A 14,703-nucleotide genomic window follows, 5' to 3' on the forward strand; every position below is an offset into this window, starting at 1 on the left:
AGCTAAAAACCAATAACCTATAAATATATATCAACAATATCCACAAAAGTAGGCTATAGTTGCCGACCACTGTCAATATTTCGACACTTCTTTTTAACTTGAAACTTGACCATTTTTACTTCAAACTTCTCCCCTGGTAGCATTTAAGACTAATTCAACCAACTGGAGACTTAGTTGTACAGTACATAAATAAACAGACAAGCAGATTTTTTTTAATTTGCTGCAAAAAAACTTTATTAACCTTCAAAACTCAAAAAAAGAACAAAACAAAACAAAAAACAGCTAAATTAAATTAAATGTGAAGGCTATGTAAAATAAAATATTTTTATTTTGTTTTCAGAGTAGAGGAAATATTCACAGTGCAAAAATCAGCCCACACCCTTATTATGTGCCCGATGCCAAAAGATCACTATCCAGTTCCACAAGTATGAATGCTTTCATAATGGCATAATTATGATATGATTTCTTCTTCTTTTTTCAATAGACTATGTAAGATACGAGGTATGAAAAGGGCATGGATTTCCAGCTGCAACAAGGCAGCAACATTCATTTTTCACATCTCTAAAGTGCTTCCTCTACAACATATTGTTCAAATTATTCTTTTTTTAAATGGTATGTGGAATTGTAACCAAATTCATTGAAACTTGAGGAAACCAAAAAATAAATACATAAAACAAAATTAAAACAGTCATTTGTAAGGAGCCCTAGGTGTCTAAGAGAACGCATCAATCTTAATCATTCAAGTAGTAAACTTCATAACAACTGCATTCAATATGAGCATGGTCAAAGATTAAGTTGGTGAGCAGTTCCCAAAGTCTGAAAATGTTGAGCAGAGCAGTAGTCCTTGCTAGAGGAGAAAGTAAAGTCTGCATATCTACATCCACATTTAAGAAATAAAAAATAAAACAAAACAAGAAAAAGTGTGGATAATGTCCGAGGTTCAACTTGAATATTCTCATACAGACACTTTATCCTCCTTTTGGTCATCTGCTCTCTCCTTCTCGTCCTTGTCTTTGTCCTTGCTCTTTTTCGATTTCTTTTTCTTATGCTTGTGTTTCTGTGCCTTCTGCTCCGCGTCGGACTCGTTGCCCACGTGCTTCTTATGCTTTTTGTGTTTCTTGTGTTTCTTATGCTTCTTCTTCTCCTTTTTCTCCTTCTTGTCCTTTTTCTTTTTGCTGTCTGGCTGGCTCCCGGTGGAGCTGGCGCTGCTGCTGCGAGCGTGGCTGCCGGCGGGACTCTGGCTCTGGCTGGGCGAGGCGCTGCTGTCGCCCTCGCGCTCTCGTCCTCTAGCCTCCGCCCTGCTCTCAGTGTCCGAGGCCTCGCTCTCGCTCTCGCTGTAGTCCGGCACGAAAGCAGCCTCGTCCGTCTCCCGGCCCAGGTCGGACGAGAGTCGTGCGGAACGGGCTGATGGGGGCTTGACTTTGGGGTGATCTCTCTCCACCCGTGATGTAGCAATGGCAGGGGCAGGGGCGGGGGGCCCTCTTGCACTGTCGACCCGAACTTCAGGTGAAGACATCCTGTTGTCAGGGGTGCGGTGGCCGCTGTGCTCCCGTTCCCGGTTGGGGCGACTGTCCACATGCCTTGTGCTCTGGCCCTCTCTGCTCACCGGCCGCTCAGTCCTGTGCTCCTCGGGAGCAGCACGTTTTGACTCGGGCGCGCTCTGGTGCTGCCGCCTGTCGGTTGGCTCAGTACTGTGGGCATCGCTGGCGGAGGAGCGCTTGGCCGCGTCAGTGTGAGCCTCCCGGTCCCTTCCTCTTGAAACGGGAGGTGGGGAATCCCTCCTCCTAGCGGGCTCTCTAGGCTTGCCGTCTTTGGGTTTGGTATCGGGGTGATCCCGGCCACCCGAGCGGTGGTCGGCCCTGCGGTCAGTGGAGGAGGCAGCGGTGTGATCCCTGCCGACAGGCTTGCGGGAGGCTGGATCAGGTCTGTCTGACTGTCGGTCTCGGAAGGAAGACTGGGTCGAGGATGAGGAGCCCTTTTCGCTGCCATGGTCACTGCTTCGTTCCTGGGTGCGTTCTCGTTCCCGGTCCCGGTCACCATTGGACCCGAGGGGTTTCCTCTTCTCGGAAGACTCGCGGTCAGAAGCAGGGCGCTCTCGCTCCCTCTCCCTCCCTCGCTCTCGGTCCTCTCGCTCTTTTTCCCGCTCCTTGTCCTTCTCCTTGTCCTTCTCCTTCTCTCGTTCCCGCTCCCGTTCCTTTTCTTTATCCCTCTCCCTGTCTCTCTCCGGCTCCTTCTTCTCCTCCCTCTCCCGGTCAGTAGGTGTGGAGTCTTTACTTGGCTTGGCTTCAATCTGGCTTTCCTTGGAAGCAGCAGGAGCCTTCTCTGCTGGGGGTGTTGCCTGATCATTCACCTTCACAGCAGAAGTAGTAGGGAGTGGCTTTTGAGGGGCATCCGATCCAGCACGACTGCCATTGCGATTCAGTGCCATTTCCTTTGACTCATCATCTTCTGACTCAAAGTCCTCCTTTTCCCACTTGGAGCGTGGCACTTGGATCAAGACAATCTCATCCTCAGCAGCTGAAGTGCGGTCATTGGTGTATTCTTCAAGGGTCTTTACTACGGTCTTTCTCAAATCGGCCTTGTCTTCCATCCGTTTGATGGGACTACCTCCAGTTGAGCTAGTGCTGTGAATTACAAACAGATAAAGCGATGACTTCATTAGATAAGGCATTTTAAGCATATGATTTGGGGACCAACTAGTCAATAACAGAATTCAGATACAACAGGACATGAATTTTTGATTTCTTACCTCGTGTAGTCCACCAGGACCGAACCGTCAGCAGCCTGCACTCTCCGGCGCATCTTTCCCCTCGTCTTGTCGGGTCGGCTCTTTGGGGGGACGTCAACGGCTTCAGGTGAAGGTGCCGTGTCCGTGCTGATCCTTTTCCCAATCTCACGGTTGATCTTGATCTTCCTCAGAGGCCCTGGTTTGATGTCCATCAGAGGTGGGATTGCAGGCTTTACCTTCTCCTTCTCCTTCTCCTTGTCCGATGGCCTCTCAGTCTCTGGTTTAGCTTTGGGCTTTGGTGAGCCCTTGGCCATATCAGGAACATCTACTCGTGGAGACTTCACGGAGCTCAAATCAAGCTCTTTGCCTGAACCTGGATCATCTTTCCTTCTCCTTTTCTCCTGCTTGATTTCGGCTGTCTTGACAGATGGCTTCTCCTCAGTCTTGATGGCTTTCTCAATGTCCCTCTTTGACTTAACCTCTTTGGTCAGAACTTTCTCTGGTTTGGTTGTCGAGTCTTTTACCAGGTCCTTCTTGGCCTTTGGTTCATCTTTGACCGTTTTAGAGTCTTGATGGTGTTTTGCTGGTCTTGGTACTTTGCGAGACAATGGAGCCTTCTCTTCTTTCACCGAAGACGATGGCTTGATGGTCTCTGCTTTGTGAGGAGGGTCTTCTCTGGTTCGTTTGAAAGGAGGCTCGGACGGAGAAGTCTTAGAATCACGCTCCGCGTCCATCTCTTTATCCCGGGAGGACTTGGTAGCCTTCCCAGATGTTTCTTTCTTTGAGGCACTGTTCTCAGTTTTCCGCTTCACCTTCTCTACTTTGCCCTTTGTTTTTTCTTTCCTCTCCTTGTCTGAAGCGCTTTTGTAAGGAACTGCAGCGCCGTCCATGGGCTCGTCTCTGACCGGCGTGGCATCATCACGACTGGAGGCCATCAGAGGACCATCCCCTTTGCGCTCATCTTTTCTCGTGTCGTCCATGGAGTCAGAGTGGCTGAACATATCGCCGTCGTCACCCTTCCTCTTCTTTCTGTGCTTCTTGTGCTTCAGGCCTTTGGGGTCGACAGCTGTACTGCTGAGGAGCGGCTCTCTGTCTTTGGGCCCCTTCAGGGGCTCCTTGCCAATGCTCCTTCTGCTGGGCCCAGCAGTGGGTAACGGCAGGAGGCCATATTCCTTAGCACACCGCTCCTGGTATGTGAGTGCTGCTGCGGCGGCTGCTGCTGCTGCCGCTGCCGCTGCGGCGGCGGCGGCTGAGTTGCGACCTCTAGGTCCTCCGCTTCCACTGCTTGAGTGACCCTGGGAAGGTGGAGAGTAGTCATCTCTGCGCCCCCGTGCATAGGGAGAATTCTCTCTTTGGCGCATCAAGGGCAAACGCTCAGGGGTGTACGGGTCCCTCGACACTAAGGGTGCCCGGCCTCTGGGCTGATCAGATGGAGCGTTGTGGTAGGACTTTCCGTACTTCTCATACCACTCGCGATACTCCCTCTCCCACTGCTTGTACCTTTCCCTCTCATAGGGGTCGCTCATATCCACTTCCCGTCCATAGCAGGCTTTGAGGTCGTATGGGATTGGGTCTCTATACCGCCCTGGGTACTTGCGGTCACGGTCAAGGTCAAGGAGTGGTGGAGGGCCGAGCTTCTTGTTGGGGCTGTGGGTCCTGTATGGTGGTGGTGACCTTGAGCGTGACCGGTAGGGCGCACTACTCACTGGCCCACTGTCTCGACCACGGAACGAGGGGGAACGGGAGCGGGAGCGATGGTAGCCATGCGATCGGGACCTGGAGCGGTAGCTACGGCTGCGGGGCCTTCCACGGCGGGAGTAAGGCGAGCGAGAATAGGAGCGAGAGCGTGACCGGGAGCGAGAGCGGCTGATCGATCGGGAGTATGATCGAGACCTCGAACGGGACCTAGAGCGAGACTTGGAGTAGCTGTAAGATGACCCGCTGTAGGATGAGCCTCTGTATGGAGACCTGGACCTGTGAAAAGAATAACATGATCAATTTTCCTATAATATATGACAGTCACAACATACAGAATAATACTCAAATTGACTTATACTAACCTAGAATAGGATCGTCTCCTCTCCTTTTGAATCTTTCTATATTCCAGGAGCTCCTTGGCAAAGTCATTGGTAAACTTCTCCAATTTAGACTTCTCCCTGGTGTTAACGAATCGACATTGCGAACTATTTACCAAGGAAGAAGGAAAAAACTTGATAGTTAAAATACAGGAAAAGGGAAACAACAGTCAACAAGCTACATCACCAAGAACACAAAATAGAGATGAAATTTCGCAAAAGCATTAAAGAGAGACACATTGTTTTTTTGTGAGTCCTCAAAGGGCAGGCTAATTATTCAAAAAGCACTCACTCCTCTTTAAGCCTCCGCTGCTGCCGGTAGAACTCCTCCCTGGACAGGAACGGTGTTGGTTGCACAGGGGTAGCTACAGGAGGCTGGGTTCCGGGTGGCACCCAAGGAGCAGGCACATTGGGCAAGGCTGGGGGATAACCAGGAGGGGGGACATTGTAGCTGGGTGCAGGCGGCTGGCCGGGGTTGAACGGCATCGGGTACTGTGGGGGCACCATGTTCGGTGGCTGAGGCATGGGAAGCTGAGGTGGGGCATAGAGGGCGGGAGGAGCGACCCCAAACACGTGGGGAGCCACAGGAGGAGGCTGCAGTGGGGGCTGCTGCGGCTGCTGTTGGGGTGGCTGTGGTGGCGGCTGCACAGGGGGTGCTTGCGAGCGTGGAGGCCGGTCATTGTGCATCCTTCCTCTACCAGAGGGGCTGTAACACATATATATATATAATGGCTTAGTTTAGAATAGAATAGAATAGAATATATACTTTTTTGATCCCGTGAGGGAAATTCAGTTCTCTGCATTTAACCCAATTTAACCGAATTAGTGAACACACAGCACACAGTGAACACACAGTGAGGTGAATCACACAACCCAGAGCAGTGAGCTGCCTGCCCAACCAGCGGCGCTCGGGGAGCAGTGAGGGGTTAGGTGCCTTGCTCAAGGGCACTTCAGCCATGGTGGACTGGTCGGGGATCGAACCGGCAACCCTCCGGTTACAAGCCCGGTGCGCTAACCAGTACACCACGGCTGCCCCAAGCACTGGACTGAAGAGCAAAGAGATCATACAGGACAGCATTGTGTCAGCACTTACGGATCCCATCCGGATCGACCACTTTGCCTGGGGCCACTGGATCTCACAGGTGGTGGTCCTCCTGGGTGGCCTTTGAAAAGATCACCAATGTCAGAACTAGCAGTTTTACTAGTCACTGTTGGATCATTATTATTCAAGACAAAGGCATCAACAAAGGCATACTGTTTATCTCACCTGATCTCTGCATAGAGTGCCCAAGCTGGTGTGGCTGTCCAAGTACTTGAACCTGGAATCCCTAGAGACATGCAGAGTTGTTAACCAAAAAGATCCAACTTAAGTCATTTTATATAATGACATGGTCTAATGCGGACACTCACCTTTGGAATGAGAGGAGGTGGACCAGACTGATCAGTGGAGACAGTCACAGATGGTACTGGTACCATTGGGTCAGGCTCCCTGCTGGATAAAAATACAAATGTTAAAACACATACTTTTCCCAAATAAAAAAATTAAAGCACTGTAAAAAAAAAATAAAAAAAAAATAAATGGCAAGACAGAAGTGGGTAATGGAAGTCTGAATATCACTCACCTAGGGACTGGGATGTCCTCCTGCTTGACAGGGCGCGGGGGAGAGGACACTGCAGGACTGTAGCTGCCTGCACTGGGGGAGGCACTGCTGCTCACCAAGGGGTTGGTGCTGGATGGAGGGGGGGTGCTGGAAGCCTGCTGGGTGGCAGATGACGGTGCCGGCGCAGAGGCGGCTGCTGCTGGAACGTGAGGAGGGGTGTTGGCAGCCGCAGGCCGGGGCGGCATGTTGGCCATCAGAGGGTCCTGCTGGCGAGAGGTGGGGGGCCGGACAGCCTGGACGGGGCGCTGAAGACGGGGCTGGGGTGCTTGCGCCATCGCCTGGGCCTGATTGGCCTTCCTGATCCGCTTGGTATACCCGGTCTCATTTTTGAAGTTGTTCACCGCCTAGTGAGGGAGAAAATGTGTGTCAAATGATCAATTAATTAAATAGTTCATGCTATTTTTCAATCATGCCAACCTAAACACAGGAAGACAGTTGATCTGAAATATTTGGCAGAGAGATCACTTCAGGGTCTTACTTGGCGTAAGAACTTGTTGGCGATTAAGGCATCTGGGGAGACGTCTGATTGGGTACAGGTGGGACAGGTGTGCTCCTCCGACTCCAGCAAAGAAGTACGGATACCTGTAGCAGCAGCAGCAGCAGCAGAGAAAAACACAAGAGAAAATAGAGAGTGTCAAATTATGAGATCAGATCACCCAGAACTTAACCTTGTACAGTGGTACAGTGCATCTTTTCTATTTTAAGTGATTAATATTCTCTGTATTCTCTGTTCCCTGTAAGAAATAAACTAAACTAACTAACTTGTGATTAAGCTAAATTTGACCTGAAAGGACTCACATTCGTCACAGTAGCTGTTCCCACAGCAGGGGATTACCACTGCGTCAGTCATGAGGTCTTTGCAGAGGAGGCAGAGCAGTTCGTCCGGAACAGGGTCCTCTTCCTCCGAGGATGACGACTGCTCCTGAGGGAGGAATGGCGGCTTCTCCTTCTTCCCGATAGCATAGGCCTCCCTATTGTGCAGGGACAGAAGGATATTTAAAATCAAGTATGGACAGCTACAAATTGGTACCTAAATATATCTAGCACAGATGATCAGTAAAACTATATACTATGCCAGGTACACCATAACTCATAATTATTTTGAATTGTACAAACCACTTAACAAACAGTTAAGTAAATTAGGATTAGCGATCACAATTTCAATATTCTCTTACGCGTCTATGGTGGGGATGGCGTAGCGGCCTGTGTTTGTAAGCATCGCTCCCTTCATGCTTGGGTCATCCACCTCCATCATGAAGCTTCGAGGGATTCCTGTGCTTTTTTTGATACGTTGTGGAGCCTCGAAACTTTTGTCCTGCTGGCCAATAAGACATGATAAATGATTACTTCTCAGGTTAGACTGAGAGGGTAAATACACAACACAACATTTAATGGATACACAGACTTTGCTTAAAACACCCACAGAGACAATGGGAAGAAAATGGTGAAAAAAAAATATAAAGAAAACCCACTTACCCCGTTTGTTGGACAATTGCGGATGTAGTGTCCATTCTTCCCACATCGAAAGCAAGTGTAGTTTGGAGGAGGAGGTCCTACAAGCTTCTTCATGTAACTGCTCAAACAAGGCTTGTGTTACACTCGGTTTTCCCCACACAGTCAAATCACTTGAGCATTACTGAGAAAAACATACTTACTGCACGGGATCATAGTCATGATTGGACTGTGACATCATGGCTTTAATTTTATCTTCCTCAGATGCATTCGCCTCCGCAAGATTGGCGGTCTGTTTAACAGGCAATGTTTTCATAGACAAAATGGTCATGGCATTAAGTTTCTACACTCAATTCCTGAAACGCACGCGTATCCTGTAAAGAGTAGCGGGTTGCCTTTTCCATGAACGTTGCTCTCCAATAGGAAGTGGTCGGGGAGTACCTTGAGCCTTAAATTTGGTTTGTTTATTACACATCTCTTTTGCCTGTTAGCCCCTGTTCAAACTGGCAGAGTATGAGCACTTTCAACGTTTTAATTGACATTTCTTTGACAGATAGATTTGAGATTAAGTTTGACTTGTCAGCTTGTTTAGCTATGGTGTGCCAAAGCAAAGCACTGACACTAGTTGCATTAAAAAATAAACCGCAGAATGTCAGGAACTTGCATATTTTCCACAAAGACATATTACACTCATCGCTCCCAGTAATGCCCAGGGTCTAAGAGATTTAGCTGCTGAATTCCACGCATACATGAAAAGAGCAAAATGGTTAAGCCGTTTATTCACCCAGTAACACACATTACTTCAAAAAATATATATATATATAAAATATTAAAAGGTGCTTCAGTATGAAGGGATTCTCCTCAATGCAAAATAAATAAATAAATAAAACCACAATTACACAAGAAGGAAAATTATTGTTCCACATGTCTAATTATGTATACAGATTATCAGATTCAAAATGGCACTAACGGCAGCCAAGACAAGAGGACAGTGATTAGTGATTCCAAATGTCCATGACACAAAAAAAGTGCAGTATTGTATCGCCTGTAGTATCTGAAGTACTCAGATAAATCACATATCATTATATAGTAAAAATGATCAGCGCAGATGTAAGTCCTTTGTGCAAGGGGTAACTTGGAAAAAAAGATGCAGCTCTGGAGGAAAAGTCTTTGTTTCACACCGAAAAATAGAACTGTAGGGACATAATCTCTTCAGTGGGGTGCACGGCCCAGGAATGATTTTTTTTTTTAAAAAAGGACAAAAAAAAAGCGAGGGGAGAGGGAAAAAGTTTTGAGTTGAGGGACAAAAAGCTCCCATCTTCTAGCCAAAGGACTTGGCTTGGCAAACGCAAGGCTTTAAGTGTACTCCCCTCCACAGCAGCAGAGAAGCACACAAGCTGACTCTTTACAGGATAAAGGCATGCACAAGGGTAAAACACTGACAATGGGCACAGCATTTCAACGGACACTGATCAGCAACAGCAGCATTTCAGCCGTCAATGAGCAAACCTCGACAACCACCTGGAGGTGTATAATTAAATAATATACTCTTGCTGATCAGATTCCCTTTTCACATTTACAGAGGTAAACTTTGTAAGGTTCAAATATGCTTTCAGTCATTGCAAAACATTTCGTTAGTGAACAACATTTAACAGATGATTAGAATGGCGGCATGTAGCAGAAGAAATAGTTCTACATTTTTTAAACTTAATTAAGCACATAATAAGCCAATGGCAAAAATGCCTTAATCGTAAAGAGTTCCGATTTCGCAAAATAATTTCTTCTGCTACACAAAGGCCTTGAGTTGCACTTGTCTACTGAAGGTATACATTCCCCCTACTTCCAAAACAAAGATATGGTCACTACAGTGTCACCACATAACATGTACACGACAACACAAGATCATTTACAGAACATAAAACATCTCATGGGACACAGTGAACTGGCACACAGATATTGTTTATGTAACACTACAGGGGGATATGTCCAACCATGAAACCTTTAAGCAAATTTCACAAATGGCAATTAACATAATTTCAATTATCACAACAAAACAGTAATTGCAGACAATAACGAGCCAGAAATAACCTAAGTCATGGACAGACATATCCACAAATATTGCATTTGAAACAGTTCAAAGACAGTGACGGACAAAGGGCAATAATGATATACCTTTGAGAGCTGGGCCAATGAAATTGTTGAAGGAGAATCATCAATCTGTTTGCGGAGAAATTAGAAGACAAAACAAGTTTACTATTGCAATAAGGAACAAAGTGGAATGTCGCCCCACTGGTAGACACTGGCCATCCAAAACTGAGGCAGAAAAGAATGCACCCTATAAGGACTTCAAAGACTTTAGCACCAAACAATTAACACAGTGGTATTGAATGTATGTACTGCAGAATATTACAGAAAAACAGAGGGAAAAAAAGAAAACAAAATGACAGCTAATATTGTAGACAATCTGGTATTTCCATCTGGCAGGGAAACTACTTAAATGTTTCAAAAATATCTGTCTCTCCTACGATCATACAAGAACTGACAACATTTAGAAAAAAATGTTATACATAGGTATTAACTGGGAAGAGCTGCTCGATAACTAATGGAGTATCTAAACAGAACTCTCCACTAAACTGGTTACAAGAAAGCGAACACGGTTGTCTGCAAGAGATGAACAGTGAATATGCTGCCAGACCAGATAAGGCTCTCACCAGTGAACACACAGGGCCTTGCAAGAGGTATCCAGTAAAGTTACAAGAGGTATTTTATTGACAAAAGTTTGTGTTCATCATCATACACAGCACTGAAACCTTTCAGTTTGTGTAAACAGTACACTTGTCAAATACCCATGGTACAAAAATCCATAGCTCGGCAACTTATTAACTGCGATGCATCAGCTACGTGAGCAAGATTTATGTCAGTAATGAAATCAGACCAACCCTTTGTCAGAGATCAAATGTACACGTCCCACAAGTAAACCAACAATGCGACAATGGCAGCAGATATATTAGCAGCAGGTTTTGAAAAATAACATGTTTTTGTTAAATTACAGCAAGAGCAAGAAACACACAACCCTTAACCCTCCCCACCCCACCAAATAATTTAAATTATCAGAATTTCTCTACATCTCGAAATACTTAAAAACTAAGGGGCTTGTAATGTACATCAAAACCCAGTTTCAATCTTTTCAAAAGAAATCTACCATCTCATTTCACTTCCACAATGTACCAGACATACAGACTCTTTTTCACAACATCCGCAACACTAATCACAAGTCTATTGTAAGAATCCATGTGCAATTATAAGCGGCATGCTTCAATGCACAATACTTCACATAAATAATACTGCAAACCAAAAATGATCGGAATAGGCATCTTCCTGGTTGTATAAATAAATTTACATATAGATCATTCATAACATGTTAGTATGAGTCTTTCCTATCGTTAATAACCACGATTGGTGCAAGCTACAAAATCTAATTACGGTTTTTATTACTAATTTATGTTTTTTCTTTTTCTTTTTTATGATGCACAATCAATGAGGGTCCTTTCCTTTAATATACTACAGATATTACTCCGGTTTCAAGTGAGAGTTCATGGTAGGAGTGAAAATACATCAATTCCATCAATGCTTTAACATTAAATACACAAAGCTTGCTCATCACCCTAGCTATTTGAGATTAGGATAACTACATGAAAGGTCTTATGAGGATGAGTCCTAGTTGTTCCTAATCCATTTAGCACATACAGTTGGGCACAGAAACAGGCATATAACATAGATACTTGTCCCTTATCATAACCAAAGTCTTTAAACATGGAAAGTCAGACATTGAGCTATGTGATACAAAGAGAAATTAAAGGCAAAACACAATTTTTATTTAAAAATAAAAAAAACTTTTACAGATGTAACACTTCAAAGACAGACAGACTGAACATGCCATGTTCAATAACCATCAGAATTTGAATGATCAAATACATAATTCTGTACAACAGAATTCAATTATAACCTGGTTTTCAATGTGAAATACAGTGCAGTGACATGCACTTTTAACACTTTTCATATTACGGTATTATGCTCAAAAATGATAGAAGCATCATCTCAAAACATTACAATGTTATAAAACACTACCACCACACACCACATTGTGGTTTTGGGTTAAAATGGGCTAGGTTTATACTGCAAATGAAACTAGTGTATTATTTGTTGAACAAAAATACTGTGGAGTGTAAAGTGTAGTTTATGAATTGAACAAAAGGGAGTGTTTTTTTACATACTGCTTTTGATGGTCCACTTGAAGTTTCTGATCGATCACTGTAGGGAGATGCAAAAATACAAAAAGGTAACTAACCTGATACTTATATGATAAGGTTACTAACCTGATACTTATATGATAATCTCACTGTAATTACTGTTAGATGCAAACATATGCTTCTTTCTATACAAGATTTACTATTCAAGTTAAAGTTAACATTTCAACCCTTTCAACTTACATAATAAAGGTTTTACTTGTTGCCTTGACACCACCAATTGGGATACGTCTAATGATGACTGAAGAATTTTTTGGTATAAGTGCTGCATCATCAGTGTATTCTGAAAAACATAGAATAGCACACAGTACATTAACACACAGTAACGTTTAATTACGACAAAACAGACTTTCATTTTGTGAGCAGAGGATTAGGTGTATTGACAAACGTTGTAACATTGGCAAAAGGAACCCGTGCCAGGGTCAACCAAAGCATTTATTTATTAATTCCCCAGTCTAATCTTAACAAACCCAGAACGCTTTGGCTAATGGTATGTCAGGTGGCAATCACACACCTTTTGACGTTACTTAATATCAAACAGAAAAGAATGTGTGCTGCCATCTCAAAAGGTCTTCATTCATTTTGTTTATATGTAAGGATGACAATCTAATGTACTCAAATCGGGCAAGTTAATAATGTGATCAACCGGCATACTCTGTAATGGCGGTCAGAGAGGATATGGGCTTATCTCAGTGCATGTATTAGCAAGCTAGCAGAAGCCATGATGGCTAAGAGCTAGCTAGCACAGCTAGTGCAGGCTGATGTAACTACCGTTACACACATGTGCCAATACATTGACTTGCTGCTGATTCACCTTATGCAGCACAGCACCCTTATTGAATTCACAGAGGGACAATCTGATTAGTCCATACCGACACCCACTGGACTGGCTAACCCTGAGAAGTTGGTCAAATGAAGACGGTCACCCTTTGTGATCAGGCAACCAAAATGTAAACGCTAGCCCACGTTGTTACTATTAGCTAGCCTTGATGGGCCTAGTGAAGGCTAGCGATGGTGTTGGCCAACTTTGTTCATGCCAAATGTAGCTCAACAATCACCTTAACGTTAATCATTTATGTGGTTTAGGAACTTACCCTCTTTCGTCTGGGCGTTGGTGATCTGTAGGTCGCAGTCAGCAGCCTTGAGTTTCTCCCGGCCCATGATCTGTCTTTTCAGATCACTCAACGTGATATGAAGGCCATCAAATGTGACCGTGTCATAGTTTAGCTTTGATGAAAACTTGTAATGAACACACGACATGTTGGAAAAATTCGTTGCTATCGATTAGCTGCTAACCAACAAAAATAATGTCAACTATATCTCGAATGTGGGTTATGTTAGAATGGCTCTATTAACTTGTTCGACAGTCTGCATACAATGCTAAAACACACAAAACCAGTCGATTAGCTATGCGAGCTAATGCGCTAGCAACAAACCCTATGGGTTCCCCATTTTGCTAACTGCTAATCTCGGCCCCAAACATGGCCAAAATTGTGCGGGTGGCAAGTTGATGGTAGCTTGCTACCCACAGTTAGCTTTCTACCCACCCAACAATAGACAGAACTAGTGTAAAATCAACAAATATAAAGAAAATATTAGCGGGTGTATTCCCCACGGATGTGTACTACCTACAACTAACTCAATGGTTAAGAAACCTTGTCATTTGTATCTTGAATAAATTCTTTTTTTCAGTTCGCCACAATCAGTGCCATGACAACAAATGATCTTCCAGAAGCATTCGTCACAAGAGTCCATGCGATGCTTTCAGAATGAAGCACCGCAAAATAAAAATGTCCCAATTTTCGATACAATGAAATGTCGTTGCTCAACTGTCCGTAAAGTTAACGTTAATGTTAACAGTTCCAAGAAAGCAATTGTAGAAATCTCAGTTGGCATCAGGTTTCGTTTAAAGTCCCTTGAACGAGTGACCGAAAAGTCCAAATGGTCAATTGAGCAACCATGTATTGGCCACCAAGTTAGGCAACCCAGTCCAATGTCAACGCAAGTCCAGATATCCAAGTCACACGCTCCTCGGAGAACACAACCATGAAAAAAGAAAGGAAATTACAGACGTGAAGGCTTCGTTGATTTCACAAGGCCTCAAAATGGCCTCCTGGCTTCCTTGACGTTTCCAAAACAAAAAACGACGTACGCTGACTAAGTTAACATTGGCTAGCATGTAGTCACACTAGCAGAAGGGCTGATTCGCGTATACAAAACAAAACGAGCGTTTAGAGAACTGATTTTATTAAAATATATTTACAAAAACATCTTTAACGATGATCTCCTCTATCCAACCGTTCAATCACCAAACCGAGTCCGCCATTCGTCTTCAACCCAACGACAAAAATAACCTCACACAGACACAGTCGAGTATCATTTGGGGTTTCCGCAACGGTCGCAGGGGCTACTTCTATGCGTATAGGAAATAAAGTGCGCATGCGCAAAACAGCGACATTTTCACGTACGTCAGTATTTTT

The 14,703-nt window shown here is 44.6% G+C and overlaps 1 protein-coding gene across 3 annotated transcripts; it reads right to left on the reverse strand.

Moving 5' to 3' along the window:
* Window positions 1-206: 206 nt before the first annotated feature.
* rbbp6 (retinoblastoma binding protein 6) lies at window positions 207-14,615 on the reverse strand. Of its 3 annotated transcripts, none has more exons than XM_062531352.1 (17): window positions 13,318-14,615; window positions 12,407-12,506; window positions 12,191-12,227; window positions 10,089-10,133; window positions 8,120-8,208; window positions 7,941-8,037; window positions 7,640-7,779; window positions 7,263-7,435; window positions 6,943-7,046; window positions 6,426-6,808; window positions 6,214-6,295; window positions 6,071-6,131; window positions 5,897-5,966; window positions 5,096-5,509; window positions 4,789-4,911; window positions 2,750-4,702; window positions 207-2,624 (listed from the first exon to the last, which is right to left on the reverse strand). In XM_062531352.1, the coding sequence occupies exons 1-17, from the start codon at window positions 13,481-13,483 to the stop codon at window positions 956-958; spliced, it is 5,706 nt and encodes a 1,901-aa protein (XP_062387336.1). In that variant the 5' UTR covers window positions 13,484-14,615; the 3' UTR covers window positions 207-955. The 3 variants fall into 3 exon arrangements, with proteins under 3 accessions (XP_062387336.1, XP_062387337.1, XP_062387335.1); XM_062531353.1 differs by having other exon boundaries at window positions 6,214-6,292; window positions 7,640-7,782; XM_062531351.1 differs by having other exon boundaries at window positions 7,640-7,782.
* Window positions 14,616-14,703: the final 88 nt, after the last annotated feature.

Source organism: Sardina pilchardus, chromosome 3, assembly GCF_963854185.1.
Source record: "Sardina pilchardus chromosome 3, fSarPil1.1, whole genome shotgun sequence".
Classification (NCBI taxonomy): domain Eukaryota; kingdom Metazoa; phylum Chordata; class Actinopteri; order Clupeiformes; family Clupeidae; genus Sardina; species Sardina pilchardus.